This window comes from Macrotis lagotis, chromosome X (genome assembly GCF_037893015.1).
Source record: "Macrotis lagotis isolate mMagLag1 chromosome X, bilby.v1.9.chrom.fasta, whole genome shotgun sequence".
Taxonomy (NCBI): domain Eukaryota; kingdom Metazoa; phylum Chordata; class Mammalia; order Peramelemorphia; family Peramelidae; genus Macrotis; species Macrotis lagotis.
In genome coordinates this window covers 633,742,968-633,760,309 of record NC_133666.1, presented here as the reverse complement: position 1 = coordinate 633,760,309, position 17,342 = coordinate 633,742,968, and the positions used below count along the sequence as shown (strand labels likewise).

At 38.0% G+C, this 17,342-nt stretch overlaps 1 protein-coding gene across 2 annotated transcripts in view; it reads left to right on the top strand.

The window, feature by feature from the left end:
• CHAF1A (chromatin assembly factor 1 subunit A) overlaps positions 1–17,342 on the top strand; it is a 56,920-nt gene that overhangs the window by 15,545 nt on the left and 24,033 nt on the right. For both annotated transcript variants that reach the window (XM_074204003.1, XM_074204002.1), the window contains exon 4: positions 17,241–17,297. In XM_074204003.1, the coding sequence (XP_074060104.1) occupies positions 17,241–17,297 (57 nt within the window). The remainder of the gene's footprint in view (positions 1–17,240; positions 17,298–17,342) is intronic.

Sequence of the window (17,342 nt, the reverse complement as noted above, 5' to 3'; positions counted from 1 at the left end):
GTGAATCTTCATAGCATAACTTTGGAGCTCTATAGAGCCTTCCTTTATATAACAAATCATTGAACTTTTTAACAGGTTTGTAAAGTCCTTTGTGTAGTATATCTGGTTTAATCCTTGTCACTAACCCTCTGGTTCTTTCTCCAAATATACTAAATGATCTCTTAATTGGCAAAGCTGATAGTGTGTTCTTAATCCTCATCCTTCTGGATCTCTTTGTAGTATTTGAGAACTGTTGAACACTAACTTCTTTTAATTAATTAATTGATTTTTTTAATTTAAGGCAATGGGGTTTAAGTAACTTGCCCAAGGTCACACAGTTAGGTAATTATTAAATGTTTGATATTAGATTTGAACTCAGGTCCTCCTGACTCCAGGGCCAGTGCTCTAACCACTGTGCCACCTAGCTGCCCCAGGAGGGGATATGTTGAGGGAGTAGACAATTTTGTTGAACAGAGAGAGAGAGAGACTAGGCTAGGGAAAAAACAGTGCTTGCATGGTGCTGCTTGCATTAAGTCTCCTTCTTCCTTCTGATTCCTTTTTAGGTGTTGTCTTCTACTCAGATGTAAACCTGAGAGTAGAATATTTCATAATTAATAGTTAATAAATGCTTTTTCATTAATTCATCAATGTGGATATGCATGTAGATTGTAACTCAACTGTGTTTCTTATCCTGTGTGACTCTTATCTGTGTTTTATCATAATTCCCTCAGGGAGTGTCCATCCAAAGTGTTAGAGGCCTCTTGTAAGTCTTTTAACATAATATGTGTACTAATTTTGGACCCCTATACTTCCTTAATCTCTATAAAGAAATGATGGACTGAATGTACTGGGCAGATTTTGATGTTTTTCTTTGTTAGGAGGTGGTGTTCTTTAGTGAAGAGATTGTATCAGGAAATGACTAATATAAAAAAGCAAATAAGGCATTAGTAAAAAAAATTTTTAAAATATGAGTACTAATGCAGCATCTGGCTGTCCATCTCTTATCCTTGATTCCCCCCCCCCCCCCATCTCTAGCATTTAGCACAAGGCCTGGAACATGCTAATGGCTTAATAAATACTTGGTGATTGATCATTGATTCTCAAAAAATAACTGTTCTTCCTTTTCTAGTCATACAATTCCACAGAGTGTGTGGGATAAAAATCCACTTAAAAAATAGAGAATCAAAACTGAATCAATGTATACCATGGAAACAATGTAAAGACTGGCAAATTGCCTTCTGTGGGGAGTAGGGGGAGGGATGTAAGATTAGGGGAAAAATTGTAAAACTCAAATAAAATCTTTTTTTTAAATTTTTTAACATTTTATTTGTTTTCCAATTATATACAATAGTAATATGTACCCATCATTTTTTTTTTTTTTGTTTTAGATTTTTCAAGGCAATGAATGGGGTTAAGTGGCTTACCCAAGGCCACACAGCTAGGTAACAATTAAGTGTCTGAGATCGGATTTGAACCCAGGTACTCCTGATTCCAAGGCAGGTGCTTTATTCACTGCGCCACCTAGCCGCCCCTGTACCCATCATTTTTTACAAGGCTCTGAATTCTACAATTTTCCCCTCCTCTGCCTACCCCCCCCATAAAGCTGTCTGACAGTCTCTACATTGTTTCCATGCCATACATTGGTGTAAATTGAATGTTATAAGAGTAAATATAAGAATAAACATAAACCCCTCCCCCCCCAAGAAGATGAGAAACCTCAAGAAGAGAGAGAGAGAGAAATTACACTTCAGTCTGTGTTCAGATTTCAATGGTTCTGTCTCTGGGGTGAATTGCTTTCTTTATCATAAGTCCACCAGAGAAGTTGCTTCAATATTTTTCCCACAGTTGCTATTATTAGCTGTACCTTCACTCTGTTTCTTCCCACTCTCATTCTATTCTCCCTCTCCTGTCATCCTGGCCCTGTCCAAAACTGTACTGAATCATAATACCCTCTCCCTCGATCTTTCCTCTCTTCTATCACTTCTTCCTGCCTTCCCTCTCCCCATTTCTCCTCATCCTGTCCCTTTCCTCCCATCCTTCTCCAGGGCAAGATAGATTTCCTCACCCTATTAAGTGTGTATGTCATTTCCTCCCTGAGCCATTTCCAGTGAGAATGAAGGCTCACTCATTCCCCCTTGCTCCCCCCCCCCATTTTCTTGACTCTTACGTGAAATCTCTCAGCTTCTTCTTCATCTCCTTTTCCTTCCTCCCAGTACTTTCCCCCATCACCCATTGACTGCATCCCTTTACCACATCATACCATTATATTCCTCTCCTTCCTGTGTCAGGTCTATATATGCTCCTTCTAACAGCTCTTATAAATGAGAATGTTCTTATGAGTTTTCAATATCTTCTTCCCATGCAGGAATACAAACAGTTTAACATCATCAAGTTCCTCATATGGGGCGGCTAGGTGGCTCAGTGGATAGAGCACCAGCCCTGGAGTTAGGAGTACCTGAGTTCAAATCCGGCCTCATACACTTAATAATTACCTAGCTATATGGCCTTGGGCAAGTCACTTAACCCCACTGCCTTGCAAAAAAAAAAGTTCCTCATAGTTAGGCCTTCTCTTCCACTCCCTCTGTGGTTCACCAGAGTCCTGTACTTGGAGATCAGACTTTCTGTTTAGCTCTGGTCATCTCAATAGGAAAGTTTGAAAGTCCTCTGTTTCATTCATTGAAAGCCCATCTTTTCCCCTGAAAGAGAATGTTCAGTTTTGCTGGGTAGTGATTCTTGGTTGTAAGCCAAGATCTTTTGCCTTTTGGAATATCATATTCCAATCCCTACGAGCCCTTAATGTAGATACTGCCAGATCCTGTGTAATCCTGACTATGGAGCCTCGGTAGTTGAATTGTTTGCTTCTGGCAGCTTTTAGAATTTTCTCTTTGATTTGGGAGTTTTGGAATTTGGCTATAATATTCCTGGAAGTTTTTCTTTTGGGATCTCTTTCAGGGGGGTGACTGGTGAATTCTCCGGATTTCTATTTTACCCTCAGCTTCTAGGATCTCAGGGCAATTGTGCTGTATTATTTCTTGAAAAATGAAGTTTAGGCTCTTCTCCTAGTGGTGGCTTTCACATAGCCCAATAATTTTTAAATTATTTCTTCTAGATCTGTTTTCAAGGTCAGTTGTTTTTCCAATGAGATATTTCACATTTTCTTCTAATTTTTGGCTTTTTGGGAAGAGTTTTATTTCTCTTTTTTTAGGTGTGTTTTTTTTTTTTTGCAAGGCAAATGGGGTTAAGTGGCTTGCCCAAGACCACACATCTAGGTAATTATTAAGTGTCTGAGGCTGGATTTGAACTCTGGCACTCCTGACTCCAGGGCTGGTGCTCTATCCACTGCGCCACCTAGCTGCCCTAAGTTTTATTTCTTCCTGATTTTTTTGCAAAGTCACCAGCTTCCTTTAGTTCCAGTTTGCATTTGAAGGAGTTATTTTCTTAAGAGAGAGCTTTTTTATCTCCTTTTCCAACTGGCCAGTTATGCTTTTTAAGTCATTCTCCTCATTTGCCTTTTGTTTTGCTTTTTTTCCATTAGGCCTAAACTGGATTTTAACATTTTCTTCAGTATTTTTTTGTATATGATTTTTCTGCATCGCTTTCATTTTTCCTCCCAGTTTTTCCTCCACCTCCCTTAATTGCTTTTCAAAGTCTTTTTTGAGCTCATCCATAGTCTGAGCCCATTTTCTATTTCTCTTGGAGGTTTTGGATACAGAAGCTTTGACTTTGTCATCATCTGAGTATGTGTTTTGATCTTCCAAGGGACTAAAGGAATTCTCTATGGTCAGATTCTACTTTTTCTGTTGTTTACTCATTTCCTCAGCCCAAGACTAATTTACAGCACTTCTGAAGCTTTGGGGTTTTCTTGGGGGGTACACCCCACTGGGACCTTTATTCCTCCAAGGTCTTATGCTCCCTAGCCTGTGCTTTGATATGTAGATGACCACAGCTTTACCCTCTGCCTTGGGGCTATAAGGAGAGATCCAGTTTGGTTATTTAGTATGGAAACCCAAACTGTAATATCTGAGTGTAGGCAAAGTTCTGCCCCAGAGAGAGCAAGAGAAATCTCTGCAGACTTTCCTTACTGTCTCTTGAGGTGCAGGCTGCTTTCTCCTGATTCTCGCTGCTGATTTTGCAGCCATGCTCCTCATTCCACACTCATTCTGGTGGAGCAGTGTTCTCTCACTGCCCCTTCAAGCTGTTGCCAGTGATCTCTGTGGTGATCTCTGGGCCGTGCTGCACTGGGCTGTGCTGTGCTGCACTGCCGCTTTTTTTTCCAACCCTGGGTCCTGGTGAAACATACCTTTCCCACGGAATTTCTAAGTTATCTTGGACTGGGAAAATGTATCACTCAATCTTTCTGTGGATTCTGCCCCTCTGAATTTTGGCTAGAGCCATCCTTTGTTTTGGGGGTTTTGGGGGGTCAGAGTTCCAGGGAAATGCTGCCTTCATGCTGCCATCTTGACTCTGCCAAAATAAATAAAATCTTTTTTAATAAAAACAGACTCCTCTGAGCAAAAAAAAAAAAAGCTTATTTTGGCTTTTCTCAAGAAAAGGGCACCCTCCAAGTCTCTCAAAGGTAGTGAAGATCAAGGAGCTGCCCTGAATTGACAGTCAAGCAAGATTATATGACCTAACACAATCCACTCCTCCCTATCCACTCCTCCCTCTCTGTTGACTCGTTGGTCAGTCTTCAGAGTTACATTCTATTTGTGAAAATCTACCCTGGAAACAAAGAAAAGAATGAAAGGTTTTCATATAATATTACTTCACCATCCAGATAGTGAGAATAACCTTCAGGATTATAACAATCTTATTGAAGTAATGTAACTTGTCTTGGAACGCAAGGTCTAGGAACAGTCTACTTATCAAATAAGAGGAGGAGTCTTATGAGCTTCATTGGAATGCAGGGTTTTTCTCATGGGAACCCTCTACGGTTCTCCTAGTTAAGATAGTTTTATCATCAAATAGGTGACTAACTAAAAATGAAAGATCTCTCTGGAAATAGTCTACTGTTCCCCCCACCCACCCAACAGAATCAGGAGGGTGCTTGACTTGGAATTGCAAGGTCTTTCTCCCTCTTCTAAGAATAGTCTAAGAGTAATAGTCTGTCTTTGTTTTAATGATTTTTAACCCTGAGAGGACTTCACTAGGAATATTAACTCTTAAGAGGGAATATTCCACTCAACAATAATAATCTTTTGGACAATTCATTATTTGAAATAATACTTAAGATTACATATCTATTTTGCTTTTTTCCATTATCTTTTGGATAAATTTTGATGCTTTGGTTTAATAAATTACATATTGAGAGTAGGTAATATTTATAATAAACTACAGTAAATTCATTAATAGCTGAACAGTAATGATTTGAAATTCTTAGGCCCCAATATTGGTCTCTTCTTTTTCCAGGGGAATGGGATTTGTACCCGGAAGAAAGAAACCCAGAGATAATAATAATCAAAGCTCACATTTTCATAGTGCTTTAAACTTAATAAAATATTTTGAACAATGAGGCTGAGGTATGTTATTCCTACCATTTTAGGGATAAGGAAACATCCTCAGAGGAAATGTGACATTTGACTATTAAGCATCAGATCTGGGATTCAAACCCATATCTTTCTATTAAACTGTGCCTTTCTACAGCCTTTTCTTAAAGTATAGTATTTGGATCATCTTTGTTCTCATTTCAGTTTTCCAAAGTATTCAATCACCTTAAATTAGATTCTAATCATAATATAAACCAGTGTAAGACATACACACACACACACACACACACACACACACACACACACACATACATACATCCCTACTTAAGGGTTTAAAAAAAGTTAAGCAAAACTATATATGACTATATGTAATATGTTCTGATTTATCACCTTTACTGAAAAGTAGAAATTTGTTTTATTATCTGCTGATTGGGACCATGATTATTCATTGGTTTTAATCTTAGATCAACTACCCTTTAGTGTTTATTTTCCTTTACAATGGTTGTGGTCATTTTATGGATTGTTTTCGTGGTTCTTTTTTTTCTTTTCTATCCAAGCCTTCCTATATTCTAATTTCCTTATTATCAATTCCCATGAATCCACCCTTCTAAACTGATCACCTTTGTTGAGACTACCATTATTCCCTCAATTACTTATGGTCAAAAACCTTGATGTCTTTAATTCCTCATTCTCACTCACCATACCTATTTTGGCCAATTGAAAAGTCTTGTGATTTTTTACAACTCTGCAGCTTGTCTCATATGTCTCTCATCATTCCCTTCTCTTCCCTTGTACAACTACTGCCCTTTTTCAGAACCTTATTACTCTTTGCAGTCTGGGGTGTCTGGTTGATCTTCCTACTTCAAATGCCTTTTCACTCCATTCTATCCTCATCACAACTAGCAAAGTGGTTTTCTTGAAGTATAAGTCTGTGTCAGTCCTCTACTCTGTAAACTTTGATAAGTGGGCAGCTAGATGGCACAGTGGATAGTACACTGAACTTGGAGTCAGGAGAATAGGGGTTCAAATCCACCCTCAGACTCTCGATACTCTAGCTGTGTGACCTTGGGCAAGTCACTTAACCCTGATTGCCTCACCTCCAGCCCATCTCCAGTCATCCTGATCCATATCTGGCTACTGGATCCAGATGACTCTGGAGGAGAAAGTGTAGCTGGTGACTTAGCAAAGCACTCCCTCACTCAAATCCAATTCATATGCTTGTCATGGTATCACCTCCCCGATGTCATGATCTTCTTTGAGAACAAAGGACAAACATCAAAAATTGAATTAGCATCAAATATACATGTCTGCAGTTTGGCCTCAGTCTGCATTTTTAGTTGTCTCTTATATTATTGTCTTTTGCACAAATTATGGTCTGACCAAAATGCCTATCTTATTCATGATACTATATAACTTCTATCATTGTGCCTTTGCATTGACTATCCCCCATATCTGGAATACATTCCTTCTTCACCTTGCCTCTTGGAATCTCTGGTTTCCTGCAAAGTTCAGCTTAGGTGCTAGCTTCTTCTTTGAAGTCTTGCTAGTTCCTTTCCCTAAAAATAGTTTGTTTCCATATTCTGCTAGATGCATTTTTATCTCCTTTGACTAGTTTGTAAATTCTTTTGATGATAAGGACTGTTTTTTTATTTTTGAATTCCCAGTAGCTAACTTCCTAGTTAGTGTTAATAAATACTTGTTAATTGAAATTGATAGACATCAGTTGAAATCTTAGAATAGTTTTAATTTACATTTTATTTAATAAAAATCTCATTTGTTTTTGTTGTTTGTTTAGATTTTTCAAGGCATTAGGGTTAAGTGGCTTGCTCAAGGCCACACGGCTAGGTAATTATAAAGTGTCTGAGGTCGGATTTGAACCCAGGTACTCCTGACTCCAAGGCCGGTGCTCTATCCACTGAGATCTCATTTGTTTTCACATGGTTATTGTGCTTTAAAATTTAAGAAAAGTACTTCTAACTTATTATTACAAGTAGATTGGGTTTTAAAGTCAGGTTAGAGTCCAATTTTAGGGTTCTTTGTATTCCAATACACTCCTAAGGTCATCCATGCTAATTTTAAGAGCTTGAATGCTTGAAGTTTCTCATTCCAGTTTTGATATCTTGGAACATGAAAGGACATTTGGTCTGTACCTTGTTTGTTGATCAAATGGACAACAGTTCACATTTATAAAACACTTAAATTTACAAAATGATTTGTTACAGTGAGGATGGTACATGTATTGCTATCCATATTTTAAAAAGGAAAACTTCTCTACAGCTTTTTTATCCTACCTCATAGACTGTTGGACATGAAAGTACTTTGATTTCTATTTTATTCAGTATAAATGAGAAAGTTCCATAAAAATCTTAATTCTGATATGTCATCCTGCCTGCCATACATGTAACTTCTTCCATCTTAAATCTGTCACCACTCTTTTTCATTACAATGTTGTAAACCTTTTGTAAATTGTTCTCTTTTATAGTCACTTTTTACTTCATCACTTGATACAAAATTTTGTGAGGTTTCTCTGAATTTGCCCTTTTTATACCATGCATTACATTCCTATACCAAGCTCTTAAGCAATCCACAGCACCCTTTTCAGCTGGCTTCATGGCCCTAGGAACAAATTGTTCTCTTGTGGAAGACTTCACATGCATGGGGTAAATGCCCCCTACTACTCATCGATGAGCTTGAGACTCCCTCAGTTATTCTTAACCCTCAACCAGTTTGGCCCACTTGCTGAAACGGTTTCCCAGAATGTGCTGCTTGGAACCATGGGTAAGAATTAGGTGGCTCAGGTGAACATCAAAGATGGAAAGCAGCCCTTACACCAGTAGGTACTAGTCTCCTTTGAACACACCCTACTCCCCTAGGCAAGACTCAGATAGGTGTTGCCTCAGGAGGATGCTGGGTTCCAAGTGTGTTCGAAATGTTGATGATCAATGTGACCTGTGATTTACATTAATTCTCAGAGCTAGCAATGCACAAGCCTAGTGATCAAGCACTTACTATGTACCATACATAGTGTCCCTATGCTAGGGATATAATGCAAGACGAAAAACCCACTAGCTCTTCCCCTCCACTCCCCAAAATAATCCAGTCCCTGCCTTCAAAGAGCACATGATTTCTTTTTTTAAAAAAAATTATTTATTTATTTTAATTTTTTTTAGGGTTTTTTTTTTGCAAGGCAAATGGGGTTAAGTGGCTTGCCTAAGGCCACACAGCTAGGTAATTATTAAGTGTCTGAGACTGGATTTGAACCCAGGTATTCCTGACTCCAGGGCTGGTGCTTTATCCACTACACCGCCTAGCCACCCCTAAAAAATTTATTTTTAAAAAAAAATTTTCCCCAACTATATGCAAAAGCAAGTTTCAACATTTACTTCTAAAACCTTGAGTTTCAAATTCTCTCCTCTCCTCCTATCCTGCTTTCTACCCCTCCAATGAGAAAGTAAGTTGTAGGTTAAACAATTTGTAGTCATGGAAAAACATTTCTACAATAGTCATGTTATAAAAGTAAATGTAACCTCTCCCATGCACAAAGAAAGAGAACCTCAAGAAAAATAATCAGAAAAATTGGATGAGTTCACAGCTTCACCAACAATGTATTAGTGTCCCAGATTTCTCACATCCCTTCTAACATTGATCATTGTCTTTTCTGGTTATATTGAGTCTGGGAGAGGTGTGAGGTGGTACCTCAGAGATGCTGTAATTTGCATTTCTCTAATCAGTAATAGATTTAGAGCCATTTTTCATATGACTGGCTCACTTTGATTTCCTTATCTGTAAATTACCTCTGCATATCCCTTGAACATTTGTCAATTGGAGAATGGCTTGGTTTTTTTTTTTTATAAGTTTGACTCAGTTCTCTATATATTTTAGAAATGAATCCTTTGTCATAAATACTAGTTGTAAAAATTGTTTCCCAGTTACTACATTTCTTTTGATCTTGGTTACAGTGGTATTGTTGTGCAAAAGCTTTTTAATTTGATGTAATCAAAATTATCGTGTTTGTTTTTAATGTTCTCCATCTCTTCCTTACTGCTTCACTTTCCATAGATCTGACAGGTAAACTATTCCTTGATCTTCTAGTTTGCTTATACCGTCTTTGATGTCTAAATCTTGTACCCATTTTGATCATATCTTGTTATAGGTGTGAGATGTTGATCTAATCCAAGTTTCTGCCATACTAATTTACAATTTTCCCAACAGTTTTTATTGAAGAGAGAGTTTTTATCCCAGCAACTGAACTCTTTGGGTTTATCAAACAGCAAATTACTATAATCATTTCCTGCTATCTCTTTTGCATCTAGTCTGTTCCACTGATCCACCACTCTGTTTCTTAGCCAATATCATACAGTTTTAATGAGTGAAGGTTTATAAGATAATTTTAGATCTGGTAAGGCTAAGCCACCTTCTTTTGCACTTTTTTCTATTAAATCCCTGGATATTCTTGACTTTGTTTCTCCCTATAAATTTACTTAAAATTATTTTCTAGCTCATTAAAGTAATTTTTTGGAAGTTTAAATAAGTAGTTTAATTTAGGTAGAATTGCCATTTTTATTATATTAGCTCTGCCTATCCATGAGCCAGTTGATAATTGCCCAGTTATTTAAATCTGATTTTATTTGTGTGAGAAATGTTTTTATAGTTGTTTTGTTTTTAATTTTTAAATGAAAAGAGATATAGAACAATAATTGAATTTAAGAGCAATTCTTCAATAGATAAATGATAAAGAATAATAGGCAGTTTTCAGAGGAATTAATTCAAGTTATCAATGATCATTTGAAAGAATTCTCTAAATCACTAATAATTAAAGATAGCAAATGAAAACAAGTTCAAGATCCTACCTCACATTCATTGGGATTTTCAAAATTGACAAAAAAATAAAAATGCTAAATACTATAGAACTAACAGCATTATAAATACAGGCAGCTTTGAAAGACAGAAAAATACTGGTCATTCAATGATTGGCCTCTATTACAAAGGACTTGTGATGAAAAATATGCTACTATCTCCTGTCAGAGGTGGTGAGGTCTTCTTTTGGACATGGCCAAGAAGATTGAGGGAAAAAACAAGGATGCCTGATATTACAGCTATTATTTGATACAAATTTAGATAGTTCTAGAAATGCTAGCTGGAGCACTAAGACAAAAATGAGAAACTGAAGGAATAAGCCTGGTCATAGAAGAACCATTATTACTAATCATAATCATTTATCATTTCATCTTTCCTTATAGCTCTCCACCTGTTCATAATCCTACCAACCCTCTCAGTTGAGAGCTCAATAGTTTATTTTACCAAAAAAAATTTAGACTATTTTCAGGTTCCCTCTTCTCTCTTCCTCATCTCCCACCATTAAGACATAGTCCCCTACTATCTCTTTCTTCATCCCTGCTTCATGAAGTGATATAGCTTTTCTCCTGGTGAAGATAAAACCCATCTGTATGCATCCTTGATCCCATTTCTTCCCAACTTCTGCAGTAGATTGACTCCTCTATTATCCCTAATCTCTTACTTCTCTTCAGTAAGATAATAACTATTATTGGCATGTGTTTTATTTTTTTGATATTGTTAGTTAATTTTGTGCTTATTTTTTAAAATTTATTTATTCTTATTTATATACAAATGATGTTTTTTATACATTACTAAAATATTCTTGTTTAAGAGTAAACATAATTGGGGCGGCTAGGTGGCACAGTGGATAAAGCACCGATCCTGGAGTCAGGAGTACCTGGGTTCAAATCCGATCTCAGACACTTAATAATTAGCTAGCTGTGTGGCCTTGGGCAAGCCACTTAACCCCATTTGCCTTGCAAAAAAGAAAAGAGTAAACATAATGCCCCCTCCCCCCAAAAAATATAGACCCGCATGAGTGATAAAGTAAAGGAAAAAAGAAAAAATTAAAATAATAATAATAATAATGATGGGTGCAGCCAGTGGTGCAGTAGATGGAGCATGGGCCCTGGAGCCAGGAGCACCCAGGTCCCAAATTCAGCCTCAGACACCCAGCAATCACCCAGCTGTGTGGCCCCAGGCAAAACCACCCAGCTCCATTTGTCCTGTAAACCCCCCCTCCAAAAAATAATAATAATAATAATAATAATAATATTAATAATAATAATAATAAAAAATGTGCTTCAGTCTGTGTTCCAACACCTCCAGCTCTGTCATGGGTGGATCTCATTCTTTATGATAAGTCGATCACAAAAGCTACTTCCATATTTTTCTTTTTTTTTAACTTTTTATTTAATATTTGTTCTCATTTTGTACAAATAATTTTTTTATACATTAATAAAATATTCTTAAGAGTAAACAAAATACTCCCCCCAAAAATATAGACTCTCTTGAGCAATAAAGTAAAGGAGAGAAAAAAATTAAAATTAAAAAAAAATAGTAATAATTGTAGGCATGGCCAGGTGGCGCAGTGGATGGAGCACCAGCCCTGGAGCCAGGAGCACCCGAGCCCATATCCAGCCCTGTATACCCAACAGTCATCCAACAATCACCCAGCTGTGTGACATGCAAGCTACCCCAACCCCACTGCCCTGTAAAAACCAAAAAAAGGAAAAAGAAGACCCAAAATAAAATAAAATAGTAATAATAGTAGGGGCGGCTGGGTGGCAGACAGAGCACTGGCCCTTGAGCCAGGAGCAACTGGGTCCAAATCCAGCCTCAGACACCCAACAATCACCCTGCTATGTGGCCCCAGGCAGGCCACCCAGCCCCATTTGCCCTGCCCCCCCCCAAAAAAAATAATAATAATAATAAAAAATGTGCTTCAGTCTGTGTTTCAACACCACTAACTCTGTTGCGGGTGGATCACATTCTTTAGGATAAGTCCATCACAAAAGTCACTTCCATATTTTTCCACCTTTGCCATTGTTGATCGCAATTCCCTCCTTTTGTATTTCTTCACTACCATGTACTATATTTTCTCTCTCCTTTCACTCTGACTCTGCTGTAGGGTAGCTGAGTGGCGCAGCAGACAGATCCCTGGCCCTGGGGCCAAGAGGCCCTGAGACCCCCACCACCCCTTAGGCCCAGCATCCACCTGGCCCTTTGGTCCCGGGTAGGCCAGCCAATCCCAGCCCCTTGCAAAAAGTAAAAAAAAGAAAATGTGTTATATCTGACCATTCTACCCCCATGGTCCATCCTCTCCTCCTTCATTCACATCCCCCCCTTCCCCCTGTCCCTCTCCTCTCTCCTTCTTACTCCAGATGCCTATATCCCATTGAGTATATATGCTGTTTCCTCTCCTAGCCACCCCTGATGAGAGCAAAGGTTCCCTTATTCCCCCTTGCCTCCCCCTTCCATATCATTGCAATAGCTCATTGTAATAAAGAAAAATCTTATTATATGAAATATCTTGGCCTATTCCCCCTCCTTTTTCTTTCTCCCATTACATTTCCTTTTTTTCTATTGACTTCATTTTTATACCATATTTTATCTTCAAATTCAGCTTTCTCCTGTGCTTCATCTATAAAAGCTCCTTCTACCTGCTCTGTTAATTGAGAAGGTTCATTTGAGTATTATCAGTGTCATTTTTCTATACAGGAATACATGCAGTTCATCATCATTAAGTCCCTCATATTTTCCCCTTCTCCTCCAATCTCCATGCTTCACCTGAGTCCTGTATCTGAAGATCAAACCTTCTGTTCAGCTCTGGCCATTCTAACAGGAACATTTGAAATTCTCCTGGTTCATTGAAAGTCCCATCTTTTTCCCTGGAAGAGGACATTCAGCCTTGCTGGGTAGCTGATTCTTGGTTGCATTCTAAGCTCCTTTGCCGTCCTGTATATTATATTCCAAGACCTACGAGTTTTTAATATAGTTGCTGCTAAGTCCTGTGTGATCCTGACTGCAACTCCACGGTATTTGAATTGTGTCCTTCTGGCTGCTTGTAATATTTTCTCTTTGACTTGGGAGTTCTGGAACTTGGCTATAATATTCCTGGGGGTTGGTTTTTTGGGGTCTCTTTCTCAGGGGGATCGGTGGATTCTCTCCATTTCTATTTTGCCCTCTGCTTCTAGGATATCAGGGCAATTTTCCTGTAGTAATTCTTTGAAAATGATGTCAAGGCTCTTTTCCTGATCATGACTTTCAGGTATTCCAATAATTTTTAAATTATCTTTCCTAAATCTGTTTTCCGTATCAGTTGTTTTTTTTTCAATGAGATGTTTCACATTTTCTTCTAAATTTTCATTCCTTTGGTTTTGAAGTATTGAGTCCTGATTTCTCATAAATTCATCAGTCTCCATGAGTTCTATTCTTTGTCTGAAGGATTTATTTTCCTCAGAGAGCTTTCTTATCTCTTTCCATCTGGCCAATTCTGCTTTTTAAAGCATTCTTCTCAATAACTTTTTGAACTGTTTTATCCATTTGACCTAAGCTGGTTTTTAGCACGCTATTTTCTTCAGCATTTTTTTGGATTTCCTTAACTAAACTGCTGACTTCATTTTCATGTTTTTCCTGCATCTCTCTCATTTCTTTTCCCAGTTTTTCTTCTAACTCCCTCATTTGATTTTCAAAGTCTTTTTTGAGCTCTGTCATAGCCTGAGCCCAATTTCTGTTTTTCTTGGAGTCTTTAGATGCAGGAGCTTGTTCTTCCTCATCTTCAGACTGAGTATTTTGGTCCTTCTTGGGCTCATGCAAAATATTTCTCAATGGTCTTCCTCTTTTTTCCTTGCTTGCTCATTTTCCCAGCCTAAGCCCATTTTGGGGGTGCTTCCTGAGCTTTTGGGACATTCCCACAAGGGTCTCAGTGTGTGAGGTTCTGTCCTCCCTCCTGGGCTGTGAATGACCATAAGCGCCCCCCTCTGCCACAGGGCTGGGGGGGGGGGGCTGCTGTTCTGTGGCGGGGCCTAGACTGCAATCAGGATCTGAATGTGGTCAGAGCCCCAGAGTCCTGTTCCATGGGCAGAATTCTGCAGTCTCTCTTCACTCCCTTCCCTAGAGTCAATGGGCTCATGCCCTGGGGGCTCCTGCTTGCTGGCTCTGCTTGCTGGCTCTGCTTGCTTCTGTTTCCTGGATCTGGGCTGCCTTGTCCACACTGCTTAATGTGTGCCCTGAGGGCTGGGCTTCACATACTGGCTCTGGCAGAGGTTCCCCTCCACCCATTCCCCCAATTTGTGCCCAGTGCTCCCTGGGGGTAAGTCAGGAGACTCCCCTGCTGCTGTGAGCCACGGCTCCCAGTGCCCTGGGGCTGCCTTCTGGAGGCTGAAGTTCTTTCGCTCTGGTGGGCCACCCCTCCAACCCTGGGGAGCAGAGCCTTTCTGCTCTTTTCCAGGTTACCTTGAGTAGGAGAACTGCCTCCCTGGGTCCCTCTATGGGTTCTGTCTCTCGAAAATTTAGTTAGAGTCCTTAGTTTATAAGTTTTATGAGAGGGTGCCTAAGAGATGATCCTCTCTTGTTGCCATCTTGGCTCTGCCCCCCCCCCCATATTTTTCCACTGTTAGCATGTGTTTTATTAAATTTTTTTCCAATTACATTTTTTATATTTTAAGCTCCAAATTCTAACTGTCCCTTTTTTTTCTCCCCCCGAGAAGACAAGCAGTCTGATATGGTTTGTACAGAGCATCTTTTTTTTTTTAAAAATTGCTTTTGTCATTAATATAACCTGTTACATTTTAAGTTTTCTAACATTGGACCAATGTTGCATTTCTCAATCCAGCCTTGCTTGATATTTGGTGTAAATTTTCATTAATGAGATTTGTCTATTTTTCTTTCTCTGAGTTTTCTTTACCTGATTTATTATTTAGGATTATTTTTATCTTGTAAAAAGATTTTCATTGGATCACTTTTTCCTTCCCCCCCCCCCAGTTTTCTTTGCCTCTAGTATTTTCCTGTTGAATTGTATAGAATCAGTGAATTAAAAGTTAGAAGGGACCTTTGTGCCCATTTAGTCCAACCCATTCCTGAAAGAAATCTCTACTGTAACATAACCAAAAAAGTGATCATCTAACCTTTTTTGGAGACCTCTGAGGACTGGGAACCTACTACCATTCTAGTCCATTCATTCTATTTTGAGACAGTTCTAATTCTAATTTTTAGGTATCTTCCTGACATCGAGTTTAAATTTGTGCCTTTGCACTTCTACCAGTTGCTCATAAGTCTGTTTTCTGGTGCTAAACAGTATAAATACATGAATGTTCTTCAAATACTGAAGATAAGAATCCTGTCCCTCTTAAATCTTCTTTTCTCTTGGCTAAACTTACCCAGTTTCTTGTGGTAGTACTTACATGACATGGACTTGAGACCTTCATTGTCCTGGTTGCTCTCCTCTGAATATGCTATAATTTATCAATATCTTTTTCAACATTGCTCACAGTACGGATATTTTCTCTCTCTCAAGGTTTTTGCAAGGTAATGGGGTTAAGTGGCTTGCCCAAGGCCACACAGCTAGGTAATATTAAGTGTTTGAGGCCAGATTTGAACTCAGGTATTCCTGACTCCAGGGCTGGTGCTGTATCCACTGTGTCACCTAGCCGCCCCCAGATATTTTCTCAAAATGTATTTAAGTTTATTCAGCCATACCACAATTATTGAACAGAGGGGTAATTTGTTGCTGTTAAGAATAAAGTGAATCTCTTTTTGTAATAGCAGTGATCTAGAAATGGTAGATATTCATCAACTGAAGAATTACTAAACAAATTGTGGTAACTTATTGTAATAGGATAGTGCTTTGCTATGAGATATAATGCCTATTTTAGTAAATAGTATATTGGTCTGTGCCCAGTTTCTGCCATACTGCTTTCCAGTTTTCCCAATGATTTATAGCAAATAATGAATTCTTATCCCAAAATCATAAGTCTTAATACTTTTCAAGTAGTGGTAGCCAACTCGAGGGAAGAGAAAAAAATTACAAGGTAATTTTGTTGTATATTTGAAAGGAAGAGTAAATTGTGTATAGTAGATTTGCTGTTTCATGTACAGATCATCTTTTTTTATTATATTCTGTTATGAAAGTGCTTGTTTTATTCAATAAATTAAAAATAAAAGAAATTTAAAGAGAAAGAAATGCATATGATGAAGACAGAGAAACTTGTATTGTATGAACTAATGCAAAATGAATTGAATGGTACCAGTGAACAATGTACACAATGACTACAACATAAAATTCAGCATTTATTATCTTCTATGTACTAGACACTGTTACAGGCTCTAAGAATAGAAATATTAAAAGAAATAGAGCCCTCTAGATGACAAAAATGTTGACAAACTTTAGTCAAGGAACAAAAAACAGTTTGTTAATAATGGAAAATGGACAAGTTTTGGAGACTAGTAGTTGAGGGTATCAGGAAAGACTTCCGCTGAAGATGAGGAAGTCATGCAACCATTGGGGATAGATAGCCAGTGCAAAGATAAGGAGATAGGAAATCGAGTATCCTGTGTGAAGAATAGAAATAAGGTCAGTTTGATTGAATCACAAAATACAGGAGAGGGAGCAATAATGCCCACTGAGGTTGGGGAAAAACAAAAAGGAACTGAATGTAGTGTAATTATAATAATCATACTTGATCCCAAAAAGAAGTGAGAAAGTATACCTCCTTCCTTATGTGCAGAGATTCTGTTGATGTCTTGATTAGTTTTACTGAACTGTCTTTATATTTGACTATTTTATTCTTTGTTAAGAAGCATAACTTCTGTGGGGATATATTTATAAATTAATATAAATGTAAAAACAAGATAAATCAAATTTTTAAAAAATCATCAAATGAATATTTTTGTGCATTTGTGTGTTGTTTAAAGATAATGTATATTTTTTCCCTTTAGGTACCTCGGAAGCTTATCAAAAGTTCAACAGAGAAGGAAAAGATGAGATTACAAAGAGTAAGACATTTTCACTGAAATAGAAAATTAGCCTGCTGTCCTTTT